This window comes from Netta rufina, assembly GCF_964035555.1.
Source record: "Netta rufina genome assembly, chromosome: 2".
NCBI lineage: Eukaryota > Metazoa > Chordata > Aves > Anseriformes > Anatidae > Netta > Netta rufina.
Window position 1 is genome coordinate 36,377,716 of NC_140124.1, and position 26,092 is coordinate 36,403,807.

The 26,092-nt window shown below is 39.8% G+C and overlaps 1 protein-coding gene across 1 annotated transcript in view; it reads left to right on the plus strand.

Annotated features, from left to right (window-relative positions):
- Positions 1-26,092, plus strand: part of CREB5 (cAMP responsive element binding protein 5) — a 260,411-nt gene that overhangs the window by 174,378 nt on the left and 59,941 nt on the right. The window contains exons 6-7 of the mRNA XM_084282029.1: positions 14,915-15,041; positions 17,091-17,201. Coding sequence (XP_084138155.1) covers positions 14,915-15,041; positions 17,091-17,201 — 238 coding nt within the window. The remainder of the gene's footprint in view (positions 1-14,914; positions 15,042-17,090; positions 17,202-26,092) is intronic.

Here is a 26,092-nt window from a genome sequence, read left to right on the forward strand (position 1 = left end):
CTCATTTGCAAGGGCAAGGTTAACAAATATGTCTGAACCTTGCAGGAAGGGTCCCAAGGTTGTAATAACAAACATCCAAAGGGGCATAGATTTTTTGCTCAGTGACCAGGCAGTGGATTTTGTTTCTTTCTGTTGGGCGATCTGAATTCTCCCATGGAGAGGCAGACTAGTTTAGCTTCAGCTGCTTAAAATGACAGTTTCACCTGAGCTTGCATTTATGGAGGAGAAAGTGCCAGCAGGCTGTGCGTTGTACCCTGTGCCAGGACTCCAGCCAGGGGGAGGGCAGCCCTCGGCCATGTCTGGGCTGCTCAGAAGCAATGCTAGCAGTGGCTGCCCACAGGACAAAGGGAGCTGGAACACAAGATGCTTGACAAAGCTGAAGTCTCTCCCAGCCTCCCTAGGCATGGCCCAGGTCCTTGGCATCACAGGGTGCATAGGGCTAGGAGTATGATTATAGATGTCTGGGCTTTCTAGAGGTCTTCAAACCTAGAATTAAGCATGTGTAAATGGGAAGAATTAGCCTAGAGGTGGACCAGAGGAACTTCCACCCCCATCACATAAGTTGAGAACATGAAAAAACTGATTTACTTCCCACTCTGTGAGGTGTTACTGAAGCAACAATATTCAAGTATCCTTCTAGGGTGCAGCTGCCAAAGAAGTGTTTCACAATGAACACAGAGGGGCATCCCTGTGGCAGCCTCAGCTGAGGTGCTAATGATTTCATAACCTGCTCTTTTATTATGCAAGCTATAAAACCTGCTGAGACTGTTCAGCACGGTGGTTCCTGCTGCCAGGGCAGTAGTCAGGACGCAATGGTGGATCGATAACGGGTTTCCATGTGGAACAGATCTGTACTGGATGTTTTACATACGTGGCTTTGAAAATACAAGAAAACAGCCACTTTCTATTTCCATTTGCATTAGAGACTTCTCATGAATATCTGAAATAGACATTTATTGTGACCATAACCCTACCACAAATTAAAATCAGACCTTGAGTCCCCTGTGAAAAAGAAGCTCATTATAATGTATGGAGATGTCAGAAATGATACTAAATGACACTTAACTCTAAACCCCAAACACTGTGCTTATCCATGGCTTAGGGTTAAATTTACAGTGGAAATAAGACCGGGAGCTAAGCAAAGTTACAGGGGTGTTGGGGGGTGGGGGGTGTCCCGATAGATGTACAGCCACAAGTTAAAGAACAAACAGCTGGTTGTATGTGTCTGCCAAATGCAAAGTGTCTTGCATATATATACTGCTGCATTTTCTTCTCTTAAGCCATAGATTACCTTTGTTGCATATCCCACACAATCTGGGCCAGATTTATATGATGTGTGATGTTGTTGATTCAGACGGTTGATTTGTTGCTATAGAGAGAGAGATAAAGACAGATTTCTGTGTTGGTCTAAAAGATACACATCTGAATTATTATGCTTAAACTCTACATTTCTCATCAAATTTTATGTGGGAGACATTCTAAGGACTTGTTATCTGCTAGGCTGATATCAGGGCTAAGTCGGGTGTTTAAAAAATAGGGAGAGGCCAGGGGAAAAAAAATACAAACCAAACCAAAACATGCAGACCTGAAATCTGACTTTGCCACTATTCTTTGCACTCATCATATTTGCCTTTCCTATTAAAAAAAAAAAAAAAAAAAAAAGGAGAGAGAGAGAACAACAAAAAATGCACAGTGGAGCAAGTAAGCCATGGCTTCCGACACCTGGACGTCAGCCATGCTCACTGCTGTGCAAATTCCTGCTGCTCTCTGAGCTGAGATCATATTGTTGGAGATGGCAAGTGTATAGAGCACAGATCTGTATCTTTCTTCCATTGCTAAATATTAACAGTAAAAAATAAATGCAAGTGATGCAACAGGCTTTGACCAGACCTATTTATGTGACTGCTGAGATATTTTAACCAGATCAGTCAAAAGTCTGGCTCCCTGAGGGCCAAACCAAATAGATTTGATATTACTATAAACTGAGTGGAGCAGCCACTTTGTTGTTTAGGTAAAGTTGACAGTTTTCACACATTTACCTGCATTGTACCAGCATGTCTTGGGCTGTGTGTGTGACCAACACTTTGCTTATTTTTAGGAGACCTATAGAGAATGGCATGACTTTTCCTTCCTGTTCTACCCCTGCTGGTTCTTTCTCTTCCTAAGCTAACAAATAATCCTTTTCCCCTGCCCTTCCAACAACTCTGAGCAAACAGGTTTTTTGTTTTATTTTGTTAAAACAAACAAACAAACAAAAAAAACCTACTAATGTTTCTTGAATGTCAACATGTTCTGAGTTTGTCAGGCCATCAGGACAAACAAATTACATTGTCAGAGGACTTCCACTGACAACTCCAGGATACCAATTCCCACAGTTTAACTCTGGAAACTCTTAGTGCAAATGCTGCAGTTGATCTCAGTGATTATGGTGGCACTTCACTGGAAAGCAGCACTTGAGTTTGGTTTCACAGCATTGGCCAGCCAGCTACACTTGTGTTCCTGGAAGGGTTTGATCTTTTTAAAGCATTGTGTACAAAGGTAGTTCCTCCTTGCCTTGCAATGCTGAATTATGATGCTGAAAACTGTGAGATGAACTACAGAAATGTGCAAAATCTTAAGGTTATCCAGTATACTCAGAGTTTCAATTTCATCTAATTCAGTGTTTGACTTACCATTGATGTATTTACTTCCCTAGTATAGGAGTTTTTTTATCTAAAGCACTGTTTCGGCGGAAGTCCTCAACAGGAAAAGCGAGGGAAAAAAGAAACAGTGCAAACCCAAACTCTTCATGGACTTAGTGAATATTCACTGTTCATGTTAAAAACACATGAAATAAAAAATCAGGAAGGACACTTCCCCCAACAAAACAGTGCATTCATACTTCAGGCTCTTGGAAGTTGACAGGATGACCTAAACTTGTTGTATGATTGACTGTTGACCATTAAGCCCTTTACTTTAAACTCATGCAATATACGTTATCTTAGTCTTCCACACAACATTCTCTTTTGGGAGACTGTTTCTTCTTATCATCAAGTTTTCCTCAAGACAACAACAACAACAACAACAACAACAAAGACTGCAAAACACCAAACCATACAAATTGGAAAGCGAAGATATAAAATGAACTTCCATTTACTCATTTGTTTTTCTTAATGCGATGTAATGTAGTGTAGTGGTTAACGTGTAAGTCAACACTGTAGGGTATAATTTAGGAAGATATCTTCATAGGTGTCATACAATTTTATGGTTCTGACTATTCTAAATGACTGCAACAGCAGCACTTCAACAAATGAACTTCAACAGCAAGATCATCACGCCCAAAGGAATATCTGCCATAATGGGATCAACTTCTCCTTGTCTTTCTTTACTGTATGGGCTGTACAAACCAAAGAAGAAGGCAAAGAATAGTGGAAAGATGGACTGCAGGCCAGCATGTTTGCTTCAGTAACAGTATCAATAAGAGCAGAGAGGGTAGAATTTGGCCAGTATGTTCAGGAGAAACACCATGTGTATTGTGGTGATCCTCCTGCTTCACTTCATAAACTAATCACCACCAGAGGTCAGGAGAAATTACTTAGTAGTAGTACACAGATGTAAGTCAAGGTGTGAGGTGGGGATTTCTGTTTTCTGCTGAAGCATAAAGCATTGATCACTGTCAAAGCTTGTTTCACAACTAGATGTAATGCATGTTATATGCTGTGTGTTTATGGAGTGTGCGTGCATGTGTGTATATGAGTGAGATTCCCAGTTGGTTTAAATCCATTGTCTTTGGCAAAGCTACATTTTACACCATTGAGAATTGGCTCTATTGCTGTTGATGGATTCATGCTTTTCTTATTGTTTTCTCAAATTATTTTGTTAACTGGGTTACAGTTTGTGAGCTGTCTTTATTTTCAGGTCTTTATTTTCTCAGTGATATTTTGCTCATAAACAAGCATATTTTGAAGGTCAACAGGTAGACTAAAACACAAAGCTCTTTAGGAGAAACATTTTGAACATTCTAACTGAAAAGAAAAAAAGGTTGAAATGATTCTGAATCTCTTATTTTCATTCTAAAAAACTAGTCAAGAGAAACAGTAAATTCCATATAAATATACAAAAGAGGCATCATACGTTTGTCTTTTCTTATTTATCCCATTTTCAATCACTTTTATTTAAAATAATTCATAATAGTAACTACCCTGTCTGCTTTAAGCTGGAGATTAGAAAAAAAAATGTGCTCGCTATCTGACATTATGGACCATTTAGAATTGCTGCTTTTTATTACAAGTATTGGCTGGTTTGTACGCATATTTTTAAAACTAAGATTTAAGATTTACATGTTATCTGGAACTTGATCTATAGCTTGAAAGGCTACTGTAGCCACAATAAGAATGAAAATAACCCTGAACTGTTGAAAATTCAACTCTGAGCACCCAAAGTGGTAATGACTGCAATAGTAGTTTTGTCGATATTTATAAATCAATGCAAACCAGAAACTGGATGTTTTAATTTACTTCAGTTTCAGTGTAACTGATACCCTCAAGTTTGGAGCTTTAAGCTTTGTGAAGTGCAATGTTATTGCAGGGCATGCATCCAATTTTTAAAACATTATATAGATTGGAGACAGATGAGCTTTTCAGAATTATTTTAGGCCTATTTTGATTGAATGCCTGAGATGCAGTTTCCAGTGGAAATTAATTGCATTGATGTGAAAACAAATGAACTCCAACCTCAAAATTAGCTGCAGGTTCATGCTTAAACCAGTGCTTAAAAGGGAAGGAGAGGGCTCAGATAGTGACTGGAAATCACAATGGCAACGTACATTTTGTTACAAGAATAAAATAACTTTCTTCTATGCCTGCTCTCTGTTGCTGTCTCAGTGTGCATACATGCAGAGGGAGAGAAATTTCTCCATGAATTTGTGGTTGCGTGTGTGGACAACAGGTTCAGCGTGCTAGCACTTCTCCGCCTTGCACACACTGGAAACCAGGGCCCATCTTTGCTGGCCTCTGGTATCATCTGAGTGTGGGTGAAATCCACATCAGCCCCTACCTGGAGAGCTTCTGTCATTGTTATCGGGCATTTCTGGAGCATGCAGTTCAGTAATATATGCTGCTCTGGGAGACTACTACTACATAGCAGCTAATGGGATTTCTAGCCTTTAGTGAAGTTTCCCTGAGCTATGTAAAAAATGCAGCAGATGAGTTTTGGATTCCTGCTTGCTCAAATGATGCTCTCAGTCTGTGCCAACACTGATTGGCATGCAGGCTGAGAAGGCAGTATGTCCTCTTTGGATAATGAGAGCGCTCAGTGTTGGCTTGGAGCTGATCTCCACTGAAGTACAGCTGAAGCAGCTCTCAACAGCTTTGTTCCTTCTGCCTTAAGGCTCACCTCTCTCCTGTGCTTCTCATCATATGTACTAATACAGCTGGAGGTTGGGAATTTTAGCATGTTTAATAGATGAAGCATGTGCAAAGGTTCCTTCTAGGACGTGGCATATATTCATTTTGATATTTATGAAAGTTTGAAAGGAATCAGTGGAGCGGGTTGGGGGTGTGAAGAAGGTCACTGAAGATATAGAACTACTTGGCAGCAGCACAATATTTTTACACCTGGAAGTGACTTGCTAAACAGATAATTGAGAGTCCCCCATCACGTACGTACGTCTCTCCCTTCTTGACGACTGCCACCCCCTGAAACAACCTACAGCATACTCTGAATGAGTATGGGGCTGTGACAGCGGTGGGCTACTCACAACTGCTTTCAGCACAACTCTGTGCTGTAGTGAAATCTTGACAATCCAGGAGCATGTGCTAGTGACTGAAGTGTTGGGGAAGCCATGAGTATTAGAAAGGGCAGAGTGAGCTGTTTCTGTGATATTCTTGTTAAAGCATGGGGTTAATGACTGGATTTTGGTCATTCATCTTGGGCTTTTCAAAGCTCCTCATTTTCTATTTTGCCTGTTTGGTATTTTGATTAAGAACTCAAGAATGTGTTTTCTTAAATAATGCCTTCTTAAAAACGTCTAACAGATATGTTAATTTTGTACTATTTTTAGTGTTATGAGTTTAAATATCATTTCATAAGTATGCACCTTCTTGTTTTTCCTCACTAGTTACTGTGGGCAAACTGCAGTTCCATATTGCATACAGCACAGTTGTGTCTTGTCAGTTTAAAAACAGACTGAGTCTGCCAGTGGCAGATTGCTGGCACATTTTTCTCTCACAGACACTGTTTTCATTAGTTAGGCTTTTTCTGGCAACATAGTGGCCAGGGAGATCCTACAGGTCCTTCAATAGCATTATGACTATGTGTGCTACCAGTTTTATTGCCGCATGGTCTTCAGACCCAGCAAAGTTTGGAGCCCCTACCTTTGGCTTTGTACAAGTTCTAGACTGACAAAAATAAATGAGAAGCTGAAGGATAAACTTTTATTCAGTTTCATGGATATGTAGCTAAAAAATTGTAAAGATCTACAGAATCACAGAGTGTTTGAGGTTGGAAAGGACCCCTGGAGGTCCTCTGGCCCAACTTCTCTGCTCAAGCAGGGTCACCTAGAGCAGCTTGCCTAGGACTATGTCCAGGCAGCTTTTGATTACCTCCAATATTTGTCCCATTTAAATAAATAAATAAATGCTGGATGCTCCTTTTTGGGTGCCCTAGGTCTTTCTGTTCACTATTCAGGGCAACTCTGTTTCTGTGGGGACTTCATTTAGGTGCCTGAATTGCCCAGGATCAGAAACCTGCCTGAGATTTCAGGCTTGTCACTTGAGCAGCAATCCAGTGTTTTACATTTAGTTCAGGACTTTCTCCAGCCTCCTTGGGCACGACGAACTTTCTGCTCTAACTTTTGCAACACTGGATGTGGGGGCACATGAGGGGATTTTGAGGAAGAGAAAGCCATGAGATATTAAGCCATCCAAAGCATAATGTTTTTATAGTAGTCCTTTCTGCCCACAGGCATATGAGAAGATCAGCAAGTACATCTTTCTTAGACACCCGGGCAGGCAAACATCTCTGAAACACAGGGGCATGAAACTGCTGCTGCAGCATCCATCATTCTGTTGAGGACAGTGAAAACATGTGCTGTCATCTTTGACATTTTAATTGAAAAGAAAGCTTACACAGATTTCGACCTTAAGCAGTGTGTTTATACAAGTGTATACAGAGAAATAATCTGTCAGTTCAGAGCAGGCTCATTGCTATAGGAGTTGGTTTAGTAACCGAACAATCCAACATTAGCTCACACACCTTGCCTTGTTCCATGCCTCAATAATTTTTAGTAGAAATACTTTGCCTAGAGGCATGCAGTTATTAAAAAAAGAGGCTCAGCTTGCTTAAAGTCTGGAATTATTAGCTCATGGTAACAAGCCTGCACTGGAGAAACTGTTGGTTCTTTGTTTTCATGACTTTGCTGTAATTCACCGTCTTATTTTCAGAGACAAACTTCTGCTTTGTTTGGGAAGTTAAAAAAAATGAACAAAAAAAAAGGAAAAATAAATCACTTCAAAAAGATTCTTTTTTTTCTTTTTTTTTTTTTTCATTTTTATTATAAAGCAGAGTTTACAAAGCTCTTTTATCTTAACATCTCTATTAAATTTCACTGGTCCAAATAATAAGGGTGAATAGAAACAGAATTTTAATTGAGAAATTTGTTTTGCCGTATTTCCACTACAAGGATTTTTTGGTACTGGGTACTCACTGAGTTCTCCAAATACTCTCTCAGCCCTTCAAGAGTAAAGAGGACTTTTTCTCTGTCTTTTTTGTGATCTATTATTCTTTCCATACACAGATCTATGAAAGTCAAATAAATGCCATTTGCCTTGCTACAAAGCGTTTGCAAACGTCCAGCTGCTGTAGTCACTTGAGCAAATGAAGGCTCCAACACCTTTACGTAGCACAAACCTGGCTGAACAGTTGCTTGGTGTTGTCACTTTCGTCTGAATGCTGGGATTAGGATTATTTCCAGTTGTTTAACCTGTTGATGTTTTTCCTTGATGAGCCTTAAATTCTCAAATTTTTATGAATTTGCCAGGCTGGAGCCTTAAGCCTGACCCTTAAAAAGAATGGGCATTTTAGAAAGCATCTGTGTAAGTTTTATTGCTGTTATGATTCCTGGTTTTGAGTCAGCTGCCATTAGGTGTGCTTGATTATTGTTGTCACCTTTTTTCTTCAGTGGAAACTGGTTCGCTTTTATTTGCGGTGATGCCAGATCATGTGTTTTCCTGAAGAACTAGGCTTTTGGTCCTGTTTGAGCTGGGAGAACGTGACAGTGGGATCAGTTTGACATTGTTGCTTGCTTTCATGATTAAGTGTTCTGTCATGTTTATGCTGCAGATTTTTTGTTTTTAACCCACTTTTTTTTTTATTTTTATTACAAGAATGTGTTTTTATATGATCTAGTTCTTTATAATCCCTTGAACCTGCCTTTCGCTGTGTTTCCTTGTTTTGCTTTAACTATGCCATTATCCTCCACGTATCATTTGTGAGTTCCAGCTGTGTGCATAACACTGTGCAGAACATAAACTTCTCTGAGGAGGCTGTAGTCTAAGAAACCATTCTAGCTTTTCTTATTTTTCTTGTAATGGGTCAGGCAATAAGACCTAGTGAAATATTTAGAGGGAAGGGAAGATTGAAACCAGCAGTTTCTAAGACCTGTGAGAGCCAAAAGGCAAATGTTAATGGGTTCTCTGAGGCTTCCAAGGACCTGCTGGTCCTTGTACTTATGCTTAATTTGCAGAGGTTCCTTGAACATGTGTTCAGGAAATATAGGTGGCATTAACACAATTGGAATTTCTAAAGGCAAAATTTATCATTGACTAAATCTTTAAATAGAATTTGGCCCACTGAATACATTACAGCAGTGGGGCTGCTGACTTGTGGGGCTTTTCTCCTACAAGCTCAGCATTCTTAACATATATTAGAGTAATTTTTATATATGTTCCTAGTATTTTCCTGCATGTACACCCATTCCCTGTCCATCTTCTGTTTTCCTTACTCTTTCCCTTCAGTTAGATGTTCTGTTCCTGTGAATTAAAACATATGAGCAAGAATATGTTTCTGATGGAGTTGCTTTGTTCCCACTGAACACCTCACATGATATCAAAGGATACATGAATTGAGAAGTAACATCTTGTTGCTTGCTTTTGACTATGTCCATATCATTTCATGTCTGCTGTATCTTGCTCCTTATGCAATGACCGTTACCGAATTCTTTCTACCTCTGTGCTTGTTATCTTAATTGTGCCAGCTCTCCTCACTTAAACTGGCTTTCTCTTCACTTCTGAATCAAGCTTCTTGTCTTTAAGACTTTTCTCAGCTTAGTCTTATCTTATCTCATTCCTCCAGTTTCTCATTACAGTGTCAAGCATCACTTTCCCTTTGCCAGTGTCTGTACCATCGGCTAGTTTCTCTTTCCCAGGCTGATCTCCTCTTGTACAACAAAAAATCCTTAAGTTAACACATGTATAAAACATATGCACACTCTATTTAAAAATCTCTGCAGAAAGCATAGCAAAGTCTTCTAAATTATGAGCCACAATTTTTCCTCTCTAGAGTATTGCCCTTCCTGTGTCTCAATCTTAGTTACTCCCTTCCTCTTGCAAACTTCCTCAGTCCTGTCATTTCTGAGCTTGTATGAGTTCAATAAAAAATATACAAAGAAACAAAAAAGCAACCAGAGGAGTGCCACTAAGCTGCCTCCAACTCTCTAGCATATTTATTTGCTTGTGTGTTCTGTCTCCATCTTCTACTTTTCATCTGTTTTGTGTCTCTACATTGTAAACACACTGTGTAAGAATTGTCTCTTATCTGTGTTTGTACAGTGCCAGGCTCAATGGGGTCCCGGTCCAGACTGGGACCTTTGGGCACCACTACAGTACAAATGTCTGCTACTGATAATAACAATCTACCCACATCGTGCAGATGTCTGAATTGTCTGAGAAATACAAACAAGGATCTTTACTAGGTTGGCAAAGATCCATTAATTTTAGGTGCCAGTTTTCTTTCCCTCTGAATATGATTTGGCTTTCTGAAAAAAACTGGCGACATAATGCTCCCATTTCTTGGAAAGTTTGGCTCTCTGATGATGCCGTGATTAAAAAGTTGTTAAACGTGGGGTATGGCAGGACAGGTGAGGTCCCTTGAATTTTGTGAGGTATTCCAAGTACTTGTCTGATGCCTTGTTGCTTTCCATTGTGTTTGTTTTTGCGTTCCTCCTCTGAATGACAAATGAATAAATTGAAACTAGAGAAAACTGTCCTATTTTTCTGGTGGAGGGTGCATCTCAAGTAATGGTCCACAAAGGAGGAAAACCATAGCTGGCTTATTAGGCTAAAGTACGGGCACTGTGGATCAAGCAACAGCAGGCCCTGCAAGTGAGACAACCCCTCCAGTCAGTACACTTTTCTCAGGTTAAAACATCCAATTCTTAGCCCTCCGACTGAATATTTCAATTATGGAAGGCCAATGACAGCACTCAGATCAGGTACTCTGGCCTCAGTAGCTGCTGTGCAAGTGGTTTGTAGTTTGTCTGAAGAACCACATGCTCCAGTGAACTATATCAAAACCATTTATCAATAAAAAGTTTTATTATGATGGTACTTAGTGGCCCATGAGACATTCGGAGGCTTGACAGTTGCCAGCTGTTCTCCTTCTTAGCATGATAGCCCACTTGGGTGCTTCTGCCTGCAAGCAGACCAAACCACATCACCTACTGACATTCCATGAAAGTGTCTAGGATGTAGATACGTAGTGATTGTTCATCATTGCATTGATCATAGGGGTGCCATCGCTGCCTTAGTCACCTGTGTTTCCCTTTTTCTCTCCCTCATTTTATCCTTGGTCTATAAGTTTTCCGAGGCAGGACCTCACCCACAGTTTTTAAACCAAGGCTTGTAGGTGCTGTGGTAATAAGTATACACGTATATATATACATATATAAATATACATATGTATATATATAAAGAGATCAAAGTCTGGGCAAGTCTATGTTGCATAACTGGAGTGTGGTACAGAAATCCCTGAGCCAGTGCTGACCCAACATGGCGAATTGCCACCGCACAGCCAGCCACCTGTGGGCTCTTCTGTGTGAGCTGGCTGGGTCTGGAGGCCATAGAAAATCACGAGATGAATGAGATCCTTTGCTCAAATGCAACTCCATAGACATGTGGCTTTACATTTTCCAGAACAGCTAAAGTAGAACAAACTGTGTTGTGGTGGAGCTATTCTTTCTGACCTTTCACAGATCCTACATGCCGGAGAGTAAGGAGCAGGACAGGGGTTGTGGTAAGACTCACTGACCTGGGGTGCTTTGCCATTAGAAATATGCTACAGTAATGCTTTAAACAGCATTAGGCCTTCTGCACACAAGCCTGAATGATCTGGGTTAATATTGACCTAATCTCATGAGACCTCAGCATGAAATTGTCATCTGCAGAAACTATCATTGAAGAGTACAAGTTAAGGGAGGCCTGGTCTTTTAATAGACAAATGTAGCGTTTAGTCATCAGACAGTCTAGAAAACTGGGTCAGATCGGAGTTGCATCATAGCAGACAGAATATTTGGTATTAATCAAGAAGGCACATAGCAAAGTATATATCATAGATATTTGATTACATTAGTGGATTTATCTTTAATCGTTGGGTAGAGTCATATGATGGAAAATGATCGAGTCACCATGGCTTAGCAGGGTACCGCCCATCTGCCTAAATGTTAGTAACGATGACTCATGGTGTTAGCACAACCCTACAGAGGGAGGAGAGCCAACTCTCTCAGTTGGAGCAGCCCAGCTAACACGTGGTATTTTACTAAGCCACCGTAAAGGCTATTCATCCAGGCTCTGTATGCCCAGCGAGATGGTGTGCAAATCCTGACTGAGATCACATAGTGTCCGGCAGCATTCTTCTGTGGGAACAAGAGGAAAATTCTTAAAGTTGGGAGAAACCCTACAGATAGCCAGATTTCCAGTGAGGTTGAGCACTTGCCAGTTCTCTATCTTATCCGTCCTTTATTTATGGGCTGTTTGCCCAACAACCCTGTTTATTTAGCAGCACAGGTGCCAAGGAATTAAAATCCTTCGGTCAGCAATATTGACTGACTGGCTACAGGCTGTACCTCCTCAGCATTTGTAAAGCGAGGAGCAGAGTCAACGTGTCCAACATCAAAAATAACAATTATAAACTCTTACTGGCTTTCTTTGCTGCGGGTTAAAAAGCAACAACAAAAGAGATTGTGTTGTCCTTGGAAGAAGAAGAAATGCCTTAGAAGTAGACAAGCTGAGCATCTCAGCCTATGTATACATATGTTCTTTGCCATAAATATCCCCTGAGCTGGCTGTGCATGTGCATGTGAGTGCATGATAATCAATGACCTGCCTTCAATGTGGAAGCAATAGAAGTATCCACGAGTACTGGCCAATGTCAGACTGCCCCAATGGTGAGCTGAGTCTGGTGTGCGTTATGTAGCACTTTTATTGGTGGCAGGAGCAGTGCAGACTTTTCAACAGAGGGTCAACCTGGAAGCACAAGGTTTCTCTGCCTGTTCTGCAGCTCTTTGCACTTGGGAGTAGACTTGCAGGAGTTTAGCAAGAAGAAATACCTGAAGTACTGAGGATTTTTTTTTTTTCTCTAGCTAAGTGTAAAGCATATGCAGACCTCCAAAGTGAAGCAGCTTTAAAGGTGAAACTGGGGACAGCAAGGAAGCTTCTTTGCCATTTTAATAAATACCAATAATTCCCTTTTGCCCAAGTCCCATATTCCCAAACTCATTAAAGCAATTTTGGAAATGTTTTTGGCTCTGGAACATATAAGCAAAACTCAAACCTTGCAGTCCCTTGAGAATCACGTGCACAAATTGCCTAGGTCAGGCCAAAATAAGTTTCTGTCAAACAGCCTAACACCTAAGGTTATTATGAAACCGGTGAATTGTACAAAGGGTCTATATATGGGACAGTCTCCAAATGACTAAGTGGGGAGGGGGCTGTTGTCATGGCATTTGTTTTACTTTGGTCACACTGCAAACTCAAGTGATATTTTTATTGAACACATTCCTCCCGTTAGCCAGAACAGGAACTGTAGGCTGTGTCTCAGCTGGTGGACCCCCATGAGAGTGCACCAACGCTTTCCCCTTCCCTTCCCTTCCCTTCCCTTCCCTTCCCTTCCCTTCCCTTCCCTTCCCTTCCCTTCCCTTCCCTTCCCTTCCCTTCCCTTCCCTTCCCTTCCCTTCCCTTCCCTTCCCTTCCCTTCCCTTCCCTTCCCTTCCCTTCCCTTCCCTTCCCTTCCCTTCTCCTGAATCTACGTTTCCTGCTTTTTTGGCCCTGTCCTAATGACTTCTCAGCCCTTTTGCTGGAACGAGTGCTGGTACAAGGAGCAGCTGCACTTTAGGTGGAAATAGGATGGTCAGGGACTGTGTACTTTATTTTCTGAGATCTTTTTTCCTGCAGAACTTTCATCCCACTTACATCATCTCCACAGTGCCCCAGGCTCACCGTAGTGCTGCGTAGACCATTTGTCCCCTCTCCCAGAAATGGATTCATGTTTGATCAATCACACTGCTTTTTGCACCCTCTCAGGAGGTTATATTGTGTATTTGGGAGACATTACCTTGAGTTTCTTTGGGAGGAGTGAAGATGTAAAGTACATCATGTTCCTCCATCAGCAGATAACCAGGGAGGCATAGGAAGAGCTTCTTGTCTATATGTAAGCTACATTTGTTGTTGCTGGATTTTTTTTTTGTTTGTTTCTTCTGAATAAGTACTATATGTGTCTGGGAGGATTTTTTAAACATCCTTGAAAACACAGGCTTTTTTTCTTCATGGAGAACCAAGACAAAAGGATGGGTTCAGTCATCTGCAGCTGCCAAGAAGAGGGCAGCTGAGGGCAGGGGGTGGGAGCAGCAGGAGTGTCTGCGGCGAAGGTCGGGCAGGGCAAAGACTTTGAGATGGCTTTGTTGGAATAAAATGTTTCTGGAGGGGAGCGGGCTTTTAGAGAGGAGGATTGAAGGACTGAAAGTACAAGGATGGGAAATACTGGGGAGGTTTGGAGAAGTGGGAATTGGGAGGTCCTGCTCTTGAGAGTGTCCTGCTCTATGAAACATTAACACGTCAGATTGCTTCAAAGAGTAGTCCAAGCTTCATTTAATCCATTAATTTTATGATGATTTTTCTTTCTTAGTGGCCCTACTTCCTCAACATTACTTTTTCCTCTGGTTTACTTAGAAAAATCCTTCTAAATCTACTAGAACTCTTTTGCCAAAATATTTCTCTGCTTCTTTATATTCTTTATCTTTTACCTTTAACAGCTACTTAATCTCAATGTAATATATGTAATTTTGATATTTTTTTTTCCATTTTCTGTGTCCTGGTTACATTCAAACTGGCAATATTAGAGACCTCACTTTGTAACAAAGGCTTGGTAGAATTTCAGGACAAAATGTCAAGAGTAGAGCTGAAATCCTCATTTGAGAGTAGTTTATTTACAGGTGGTAAAACTTCAGAATTAATATAAATGTGTTTAATTTTCTATCATAGTCTGCAAAACTATTATCCAAATATTTTTGTTCCTGAAGGCAGAATTTATAGCAACTCACTTATGTAGCATGCCAGGAAATTTTCCTGCTTTGTCGGTAGAAATCTTTTGCTGGCCGTTGTAAGATGCAGAGGTGCATAGACTCAGACCTGCTGTTGTGTTTACTTTCATGTTCTCTTAGATGAACTCTGTTGGTGCTTTAACCAATAACTACTACTAGGGGGAATGTGAGTCATCTGTTTCTTGAAAACCTCCTGTCCTGTGGATTTGTGCAGGAGATGACAAATGCTAGATTGGCTTATTTGTGCCTGCTTGCCTAAAATTGTCAGTGCCTAGCAATGGCTGCCGCTGTAAGGCTTGGTTTGGTCTCCAAAGCCCATGACAACTTCCTTTCCTTTCCTCCTAGGCCTGTTCCAGGTTCTCTGTCTTCACTACTGCACCTACACAACCGACAAAGACAGCCTATGCCTGCCTCTATGCCTGGCACCCTGCCCAACCCTACAATGCCTGGATCTTCTGCTGTACTCATGCCTGTAAGTTTTTTGTGTTTTGCTGTTGTTGTTGCTTTAAATTTTAATTTATTTTTTTTTAAGGGGGGAAGGCGAGGGAGGAGAGGCAGGGGGGCATTATTTATTCATTTATTTTTGTCTCTGGATTCAGCCTATGCAGAGGTGAGAGTCTGTTGGATTGTCCAAAAAAAAAGATCAAGGTGTAATGAGCTAGGGAAGCTGGACATTTTTCTCTGCTTTGTCTTGCACAAGAGTATTTCTGGTGCGGTTAATGGAATGTTAATTAGTGTGAGAGTGATTAGAAACAGTTTACATGAGACTACAGTTTCTGGTTCTCACACTTGGTCATGTCAGTGAGATCAGTATGTCTGCACTGGAACAAAAAGAAATTCCTGAAGTCAGATAAAACTGGAAAAGTTATGTACGTATGTTATGGCAGTGAACTCAGAAGTAATCCTCTTCCTTCTGGGAGATAACTAGCTAACAAGAAGGAAATATAGCTTACTTTCCAGGCCTAGTAACTTGCACTTAACTAAAATTTGGTCATGATCACTGCTCATCTTCAACTGCCACTAATTTCTGCAGAGTTGGGAATATTCTTCATTTTCTGGGAGATGAAGGGTGCTTTGCCATTGTATCTTCAAAATATTAAATGATTTTAACAACTCGCAGTATAAGACAACTGGGCAGATAAGGGGTAGAAAGGAGTCTAGATAGCATGGGGAAGAGGGGAGTGTGAAAGGAGAAGTTTCTGTTTCATCACATGGTGTTCAGTTGGGAAGGCAACCTGAGGGCGATCAGATATGGATGAGAGGAAAGTACTTTTTGTTCTGGCACTGCTGGGGCAAGGGGGACAGTCTGGGGCTAAGAAGATTCAGGTCGGCTGCTATCTGAGCAGTCATTAATAAGTTGTTAATTAGTAACTTACCAATAAGGTTCTCCTGGAGTATCGACCAGGAAGGTCAACAAAAAAATGTAAGAAATGCCACTGTGGACAGTTCTGGTTTTTATTTTATTTTATTTTTTTTTTTTTCTGGCATGATTACTAAGGAACCTGAAATGGAGCAAACAGCCTGCTTCAGTGTAAGCTCAGGGGCTTCAGGTTGCTGCTGGGGAGCCCTTTGGGCAGCTCTGCTTGCAGAGAAGCAGGTGTGCTTCTGCTGACAGCCCCACAGATGTGAGTCTTCCTGCACCACAGTCCTCCTGAATGGACTGTGGAGAAGATCACTGTGGGAGCCGCTCCTATCCCGCAGATAGAGCCGTTCCTATCCTGCAGCAGAGCTGCTGCTTTCTTGTATGAGCCAAAGATTCAGGGACTAACCTCAGTTGGGGCAGGATGCTCAGCTGTGGCTGAAAGCAGCACCATAACACTACTTATCACCCTGACCCTTCTGAGCGAACACTAGCAGTGTAACAGCACTTGCCTCTTTTCAGGGAAAGCACCACAGGAAATTATTATATCTAGTCTTTTCTGCCATTAGGTTGTGTCCCTCACTCACAACATGGTGAGTTTAGCTTGCAAAAAGTGCTCTACATAGCCAGGAGTCCTGCTTTGTATTTTGTGCTGCATCAGCAGTACATGAAAGCTTCCCGTACAAGACATATGGAAAACTCCTCTCAACTGAGCAAGCTGAGTGAAGAAAAAAGAGCCAATTCGTTTTCCATATACTCAAGATTGGGGATTTTTATTTATGTTTTTAACTAGCTAAGTTGGGCTGCACTGACAGGAGAAGCCATAGCTTTATACAGTGATGCTTTTAAAACCACTTAACTCCGAGTGTTGTTATACTGAAAGGGAGAAAATCATTACAAAAAAGTGCAAACCTGGGTGGCTGCTAAATTTGTTTAGTAAAGAATCCTTTTCTTTATAATTGGCTGTGAGTTTTCAGGGCCGACTCTGATGAAACACACGCCTGCGTGCACACACGCATGCACTTCATGACACAGATTGTTATTTTTCCCGTCATAACTTGAAGAAATAAAGCTGAGTCCATTTACCTAGAAACCAGGCATAAATACTTTCAAATGTCTCTAGACGCTTTGAAACCGTGTTCTTTCTTTTTCTTTTAAAAGATGGAGCGACAAATGTCAATGAACTCCAACATCATGGGAATGCAAGGGCCGAACCTCAATAATCCTTGTGCTTCACCTCAAGTCCCTCCAATGCATTCGGAAGCCAAAATGGTAAAATGGAAAATTTAAAAATATATAGTTTACTTTCTTATATTGCTCTTGCATACTGGCTACCCAGACAGTGGGGGATGTAGCCAGACACTGCTTACTTCATTCTTAGTCATATGTTACACTCTTTTTAATATGCTGCAGTAAATTGCCTTTGTGTCAGTTTAGTCTATGAACTTTCAAGATGTTACTAGTCCTAGCCGAGCTCTCAGTGAGAGGGAACTGAACTGAAGTGTCGGCTATGTGATCCGAACCGTGTTAAATAGGACTTTTGGTGCAGATTAGCAGTGTTTAAACAAATGGTCTGGCTGGTTCTCTGATGGTGTCTGTGCTCCACGACTTGGCTTGAAGAAATTGTCAGTTAATCATCAGTGAAGTAAAAAGTGTCTGATGAGGAGGGAGTGTACATAGTCCGTGTTTTTTCCGGATAGGCACATGGTGTGTCAGTGTAACGCCAGTGTTAGAGAAGTAGACTGAATGACATATATACAGCCAGGATATTTTCTTTTGCTTAAGTGCAACAAAGGTGCTGCCATCAGAAAGATGTGCCAAAATTCAGACAAAAACAATTTATTGATAGGAGTCAAATGTCATGGTGTTTTTGAAGTTGTTACATGTCTTACAAGGTCAAGGCTTCCTCAGGCATTTGCACTGTTATATGATTAGTGTCGGTAAACTAAGCTACATGTGGGCAGCTTTCCCCAGTTTTATATGCACTCTCATAGAGGTGTTCAGCACTAATGCCTTGGAACAAAGTTCATCAGTGTTGAAACACTTAGGCTTTTCCAGTTTCAGAGCTGCCATTTGCTGGCAAGTAGAAATATGAGGACAGAAGTTTGCAGTTTAACTCTGTAGGGTTTTTATCCTCTCAAGATATCTCATCATAGTGGAAAACAGGAGTAACTTCATTTAACTTCTTTCAGTGGCATTATGCCAAGGTAAAATTGTCATAAGTGAGAGAATGAAATCAAGCCGACAAAGATTAAGCAACCACATGTTTTTATATATTTCTACTTTGCATGACTGGTACAGCTTTTACAGTTGTTGTCATCTATCCTGAGGCAAAGAAAAATATCTTCTTGTCTATAGGCACGGTGCATGCAAGAAGCTCTTGGTTAAGAGCAGCAAAATATACAATCTCTGTTTTCTTAGATTGGATAGGTCATGCCTTCACCTCACTGTTGGTCTGGGTTAGGCTATTAACCCAACCTCTGTTAACACCCCGTCTAAAACCACATTCCGTAAACATGCAGCCAGTTGGTCAGAAGAGCAGCAATAGCCAAAAACTCTGGCTCCCCTGGCCAAGGAAAACCTGTGGTCAAGAGTTCTCTCTCCTCTGTACCACACAGTGACGGTGACATGCCAAATGGCAACAGCATCTGCAGCAGAGCTTGTTAAAAACTTTTTGGAATAGGCAAGTGTTTTTTCAACTCAAGTGAGGCTGAGCCAAGCTAAATACTCCTTGGCTAAATAAATCCCAAGCTGGCATCTGTTTTGGGGACTAAAGGTTCTGGAGTTTACTCCCCCCACCCCACACCCCCTGCCTTTTTTTTTTTTTTTTTTTTACTGGAAATGTGAGGCTACTTAAGAACAAGATTAAAATATTAGTGCATATTGTGAGAATTCTGCAGTTTAATATCCAAAACTGTATATTAATACAAACTACTTTTAAATTTGGATAAGCAGGTTTTGTCCCTAAACCTAACATGTAAAGGTATGGCTCTTTCAGAGAAATTACTATCAGTTCCAAAACATAGTGTAGTGAACACACAGCACCTTCACTTACAAGGGGTTTTCTGCCACACTTCTAGGGGTGGAAAAAGTCCACACATATTCACCCTTAAGAGGTGTAATTCAGAGCTCCAGGACCGTTCTTTTCAAATGCAGGGTTATTTATTTATTTATGAATATTCTATATTCGAGTTTTGTACTTTGTTTTTCTTTGAATGCACATGCAGTGTAAAAAGCCTCCTCATTTAGCCACTGCTTGAACAATATGAATCTATTAGCAATACCCTGCATGAACACAAAGTGGAAAAAATGTAGGATATCCAGAGCAAAATTATTTCTTACATGTAAGTTCATGAATTATAAATCTGAATCATCTGTATTACAGGCATGTTTGTACTTATTAACTGTTTCACTTTGCTTCATGCTCAAAGCATGAGACTTTACATACTCCGGTGATTTTTTTAAACAAGTGGAAAATGAGGGTGCTTAGTACCTTACTGGTTTGTGTCCTGCATTAGGAAGGAATTTCAGATTTCTTTAGATTCTGCTAATGCCATTACTGATAGCAGATCCAGTACTGCATGTGGCTGGCTGCATGCGGCAAAGAATGTATGTGCTGAGCACTAAACAAAGTCATCGAAGCTGCTTGCAGCTAATGACTGTGGTAACTGGAGAAGTTTGGGGGACTTTGGGCTTGGTTCATCAGCCGTACAAATCCATGGCAGATGGATCCGTGTTTTCTCTGCGCCCACATGAAAGAATGCAGGACAGGCTCATCTAGATGGGAGACCCAGATGTGATGCCGAATCCTTCCGGCCTTGTGCACATCAAAATGTGTACCTGAGCAATGCAAGTATGATTTGGTATGCAGAAGTAATACTGTTTGGTGATTTAATTTTCTTCTTTAAAATAAATATGGATAAATAATATCAGTATGGATACTGTATGATGCCAGGTTTTCCAGAGACAGCAGATAGATGGCAAAAGATTTGTTCCCTTGATCGGTACACAGTCATTTTGTAGAGGGAAATAGAAGTCTGTCAGAAACATACATATACAAACACATATACACAAACATACCGAATGGGTTACATTAATTTTATGTTTCTATAATAAACAATTTATTTAATTTGTATTACCTTGCATTTCTAGAAAGCCTTTTCACTGCTACCAAAGTTGCTCATTTACCATTTTTGTGTGTGTGTTTTTTTTTTTTTTTTTTTTTTCTGGAGTGTGTAACTTCACATATTAAATTATTGTAGATGACATCCCAGAACTGATTTAAATTATCACAACAATCTCAGTTTCTCGCGTGGCGTGCCTCTCAATTAGGTTATCACCTAATGCTTTAAAACTGTCCTATAAAATGAATGAGTGAACATCTAAATCAATATCACTTTCTTCTTAGACTCAGAGCTGAAGGGATAAAACCCTTATGCTGCCTACCAAAAACACCCATTGAATTTGTATTAAAATATATTGCATTGGAAAGTGGAGGAAACATTCAGCTGTAAGTGTACATGGCAAAAATATGCAGAATAGCACGTGTAGCATATTAACATGTGGTTCAGTAGGCTATTAGGAATATTAGGAATTTGGAATTGTTGGCTGTGCCTTTCTCTTCATATACTGATTATGTGCAGTTTGGTTTGCAGTTTCAGAGTATCCAGGGTTTTATAACTGGGAAGTGCAATACCATGTGGGCTACCTGACTGAAAGATAAACAGTGTGTGAAGGACCACTGGAAGGCTGTGTGACCACGGTTCTTTCTGTGGAGCTGATGCTTTTCCATCTGAATATTGTGAGGCATTGATCTTTAGCTGTAGAGATTTTTGAGCTATGAAAGGAGCAGACTGGCAGTGAAAATAATCTGACTTTAAAATGCAGTTTTTGATTTGACCTGTTCATTTCTTCTTTTTCACTGTCCCTTTGCCCCTTGCCAGATACATAGTTTTATAAAATTTGAATAAAATGTAATGTGTATTCTTTGGCTGTGCCTGCCTTCCTGACAGAATCTGTGCTTTTTTTTTTTTTTTTTTTTCTCTCTCTTTTTTTTTTTAAGAAGTTATTTTCATATCAGAAGTATATAGAGTTGTGGGTTAGTGTATTTGCCTTCTATGTGTTACTAGGTCGAACAGTAATGATAAGAAAATTAATTTGAAAGCATCTATCAGGTATAAGAGTAAAAACATAACAGGAAAAGAAAAGTAATAAGCCAGTAATGAGTATGTTCACAATTACAGTGGTGAATATTCATATTAATTGAACCTTGTAATTTACCTTAGAATGCTGAATAGCTTTGGAGGAGGAGGAAGCAAAAAGTGGAAGAAACTGTGGTTAGACAGTTGTCATCAGAACTAATTTTCATTTGGGTCAAGATCCTGCTGGTGGCTGTGAAAATCCCAGTCCATGTTCAGTCAGCCACCCATCCCAGCAGAAAGGCAGACCTGGTTCAGGTGCCCTTTGTATTTTAGAAATAACTTTAATTTTTGTGTCCATGAGTCATGGTGGTTCAAATGATGCAAAGGGAGAAATCACTGGGGTGTGCTGTTATCCCTGCCCCAGTAAGATGCTCAGCTGAAATATTTTAGCAGCTGCTACATGTGGAAACAAGAGCTCTGTTACAATAGCAGTGGCATACTGGGACAGCTCCTGTGGCTTCTTGGGAAGGAAATTTCAGCTGGTTACGAAGAGTGGGCCCAGGGCTGCGGGGTTTCGATACTGGCTGCAGACAGGAAATGCAGGCAGGATCAAAGCCACTGAGGTTCTAGGTTCAGCTGCTTAACATTTCATGACTGCAAGTATTTTGTTATGTATAATAATGGTTTGAAGCCAGTGTTTTCATATCAAGATGAAAGGGAAAGGAATCACTTTAATTGAGTGATACACACTGCTTCAGGGGCATAAAACTTTTCTTAGCATGGGTTCTGGACCACTGAGCTGAAGGAAAAGTGTCACATCTCTGTAGAGCTTTCAGAAGCAATTTCTCATATTGTCCTTAATAAGAAAGCAATGAAAGCTACATAAGGGAAAAAATGGAAAAGGAAGTTTTCCAAATGATTATTATTATTATTATTAATAATAATAATAATTATTATTAATTATTATTATTAATTAATTATTATTAATTAATAACTATTAATAATAATAATAATAATAATATTGACACAATTTCCTCTATCAGTAACTAAGAAATGTTTTCAAGGAAGAAGAGAGAGTTGAATAGTTAAACTGTTGACAAAATTCACTGTTCTGAAATTGTATCTCCTGTTATGTTGGTGCTTATGTTTTAGAGTTACCAAAGCCAAGCTTTCAGTGTGCTCCTGATCTGCACTTTGAAATCCTCCCTGAGCAGTAGCTTTGCCTGTAGACAGTATGCCTTGCTGTGGATTAAGGTATTAACGTTATGGGTGAAGCTAATCATATTTTGTTTTGTTTACTGAAACAGGACCTCACAGCCGTCATGCCTAAATGCTGGATTATGGACTAGACTCAGTAGAAACTAATTCTTCTTAAGCTGTCAGTGGCTCAGGCAGTGAAATAGAGAAGAGAGCTGGTTCAGTTGCTCATAGCTGCTGCAAATATGTGTTGAATATTTGATCTCACTTCCAGTGAGTGCATACAAATCACATTGCTTGTTGCAGCCACAAGTTGTAACAATTCCTTGCATTTTTCTTTCTTTGTGTCACTTTATCCTGCAGTGATCTTATCAGCACTATCTCTCTAGAAGAACTTGAATTTTTATTATTTTGTTTGCCTTTATTCAGCTGGGTGTTAGAATGACCTCTCTTTCCCCCACCCAGCATCCCTCACCAACTGTCCACCCTTTCTCCTTCATCCCTTTCTCCACCACCCTCTCTTTCCTCATAGGATTTGCTGGCTTTGTAAATTTGTTTCTCTTTCTCCTTTTTCCTCCAGTGTCCACCCTGATTTTGTAACCATGGCAATAATTGAAATACAATCCTAATGTTTGCTTGCTGTAGCTATCAACTAGCCCAACACATGAACTGCTGGATCTGGTTCTTGTGTGTTTGTTGTAAGGTTTTGAAACTTAAGTCAGATGCATCTGTATACGTGAGGGTGACTTGTTTGGTGCCGAGCTGTCCCTTCCAGAAAAGGTTTTGTTTGTGTAAACTTGTGTGTCAGGGAGAGCTGGTACAAATAAAAGTAAATTCTTATGGCATTGAAGCCAGGGAAAAGGGAAATTATAAAACTAGAAGCAAGGTTGTCTTACAGGGAAGTTCTGCTTCGTAGAGATAGATTTCAGTCTTTTGCTTGGAATTTGTACAGCTTTCACTTTCCAAGATTTTTGCAAGAGCTATGAATAATGGAAGTTGTTTTGCACTTCGGGCCGCTGCGTGTTCAGTCTGGCATTCGCTTGGGATGTACAAGTGCACCTCATTATGAGCGATGGGCTCCAGGGCGGAGGGGATGGTGTGAGACCCTTTACCAGCTCCATATTTTAACCACTGAGGACACGAGAGCTGGAAGCAAAATCTCGTGACAATAAATCTCTTCTTTATGGACATGCTTAAAAGGCATTTTCAAAAAGCTGTGCAGTAGCTAATGAAGCAGTTTATTAATTATGATAACATTCCTGGGAGATAAATAACTTTAGACCGTTGAAGAACTGAAAGAGAAAAGTGAAGTGGCTTGCTAGAGGCCATGCAATTTGTCAGAAAAAGAACTGAAATGACACAGAAGAATTTCTGACTGCCGCTTCCAGAAAACACAGCTTCTGTCCGAGTTGAATTTATATATATATAATTAGTATATGTTATTGTTAATTATTAATATTGCTATATTAGTATCATTATTGAAATGCAGTATTTTACAGGACTAGTGAAAGAATGGGAAGGCTTTAAACACCTCATGCTTCAAGTGGGTGCAAACTCAAATTCGGAACTCAAATCCACATAGAGATGATGGTTTATGTTTGGATTTAATGCCCCTGAAATTTCCTGAACTTTACTGATGAGATTTTGGCTCAGAATGACAAAAATTAACTGATCTTCTGAGACTTCTGTCATCTGAGATGATGGAAGCCTTGTGAGATCAGCTTCCCTGGCATTGTGGCTTTCACTGAAATCTCAGGAGAGCACTTACTTTTGCATAATGTCAACCATTTCCAAACCAGGACTAACGGATACCCCTTTAGAGCTCTTTCTAAGATCACAGGCATATTTGAAATACTGCTACAAGCTGTGTTCAGTCTGAGGAAATGCTCGCAGCATTTGTTGTTTCTTCTGTCAAATATGGCTAGTGACACTTTTCAGCGGTGGGAGGGTTATATACTGTCTTCCAGATGTTCATTAGTACAACTTTTCTGATTTATGTCTGGAGAGTTATCAAAGCGCTAATTTAAAAACTGGGGCAGACTGGGTCTCCTACCCTGGAAACACTTAGGCTGCAAACTTTGCTCCGCTTGTGTTTTTTGCTAGCAAATTGCTGGCCAATAATGTTTATCTGGGATTTTAGTGCATGAAATGTCATGAATAATTGTCCCAAGTGTGCTCTGTAGTGAGACAGCATGGGATGTAGTGTAGTTGGTCATGTCCTCTGTGCTTTGTACCTGCTTATACTACGACTCCCGCATAGCTCACCTATGGGATCAGAGCATCTTTACTCTGGACATTTTGCTCATGTGCTGAGGACTATTTGCAATTTTTCTGGCAATGTGGGCACCTCTGCATTAGTCTGCTTTAGATAATTTACCTTATTTTAATTGACTTAAACTACAAGGAGGACAGCAAAGCAAAGTACTTGATATAACTGGAATCATCTCCTGTGAGTATGGCAGAGGCACAGGGAACATGGACTTTGACCAGCTAAAAGTGAACTTCAAAGATTTGGCTAAAAAGCTATCAGTCTTTTAAGAATGGAACTTAGTTTATGCAAAACCTCCCTCTTCTAGTCATGGGTGTGTTTTTTTTCTCCTATTTAATATATTGAGGTCACACTGATACCCACTCACAGTGTCATATGGAAAAACGTTCTAAAAATCTTGTTTTAATATAGCATCAAATTGTTCATTTAATAACAATGTATGTGTGGAAGTACTTTAATTTAGGACTGTTACCTCCATTATATTGCATTGTCATTTATAAAAGCTTGGCTTTAAAACAATTTAAAAAAAAAAGTCTATAAAATAGCAAGCCATGATTCTAGTAGTTTTATTTTATTTTTCAGTCTACTAGAAATCATTAAAAACAAAATATCAGCTTTACCCTGCAGCTCAACCTTTTCTCTCCTCTGCTTTACTCTCTTCTTTACATTTTAATTTTCCAAAATAGGTATTCAGAAAGGAAAAAAGCACCATAAGCAGCTTATAATAGAATTTCTCATTCCTCTGGTTTTAAAAATCAGAGGCAATACTTTTATTATCATCAAAGAATACTTTTAAAATTTAGTCCCAATCCTGATATTCTTTTATTTAGGATACAGTTCATATTTGTCTCTTCTTTTTGCACACTGGTGTTTGCACATTTCCAGCATCTTATAGGAAATTTTTCCAACTTAATTTTTCAGCTCTGCTTCCTGCAGCCATTTATTACGTAATATTTAAAGATAAATTACTTTCTATAATTATCAAAGTAATACCAGGAGATGTTTATAATTGATTTGTCATACCAAGCATTCACCAGGTGTTTTTGACTCTTCAGTATCAGTGAGAGGTATTGGTACCTGTCCCTAGTGATTCATAATGAAAAATTGCCAGATATTTCCTTGAAACTGATGGATGATTCATGTTGTTATATTTAGGCCACATTATTCTGGAATGTTTAAATTAGACTAAAAGCCACCTCTGAGTATACATGTGCAAACATAGAGTACATTTTTAGTTTCCCATCTGGAAATAAATACAAAGTCCAGTGTTGTTTTCAAGTCACGAGAAATATTGTTATATTTTTATTATGGTATTTCAGTTCACACTCATGCTAATATGAAAAGTTTAGTAATGGCATATCCTCAATACTGCCCTCAAATGCCAAGGTTACACATGAAGTCCAATGGGATCTAGCAAATGTTTAAACTTTTATTAAAGCTCAAAGCCCAAAATAGACTTTACTAGACCTGTACAAATTATTTTAAATTATGTAAATATTTTTAATATGTCTGGCTTCTGACAGAACACTACTATACACCAAAGTATGACATTTGCC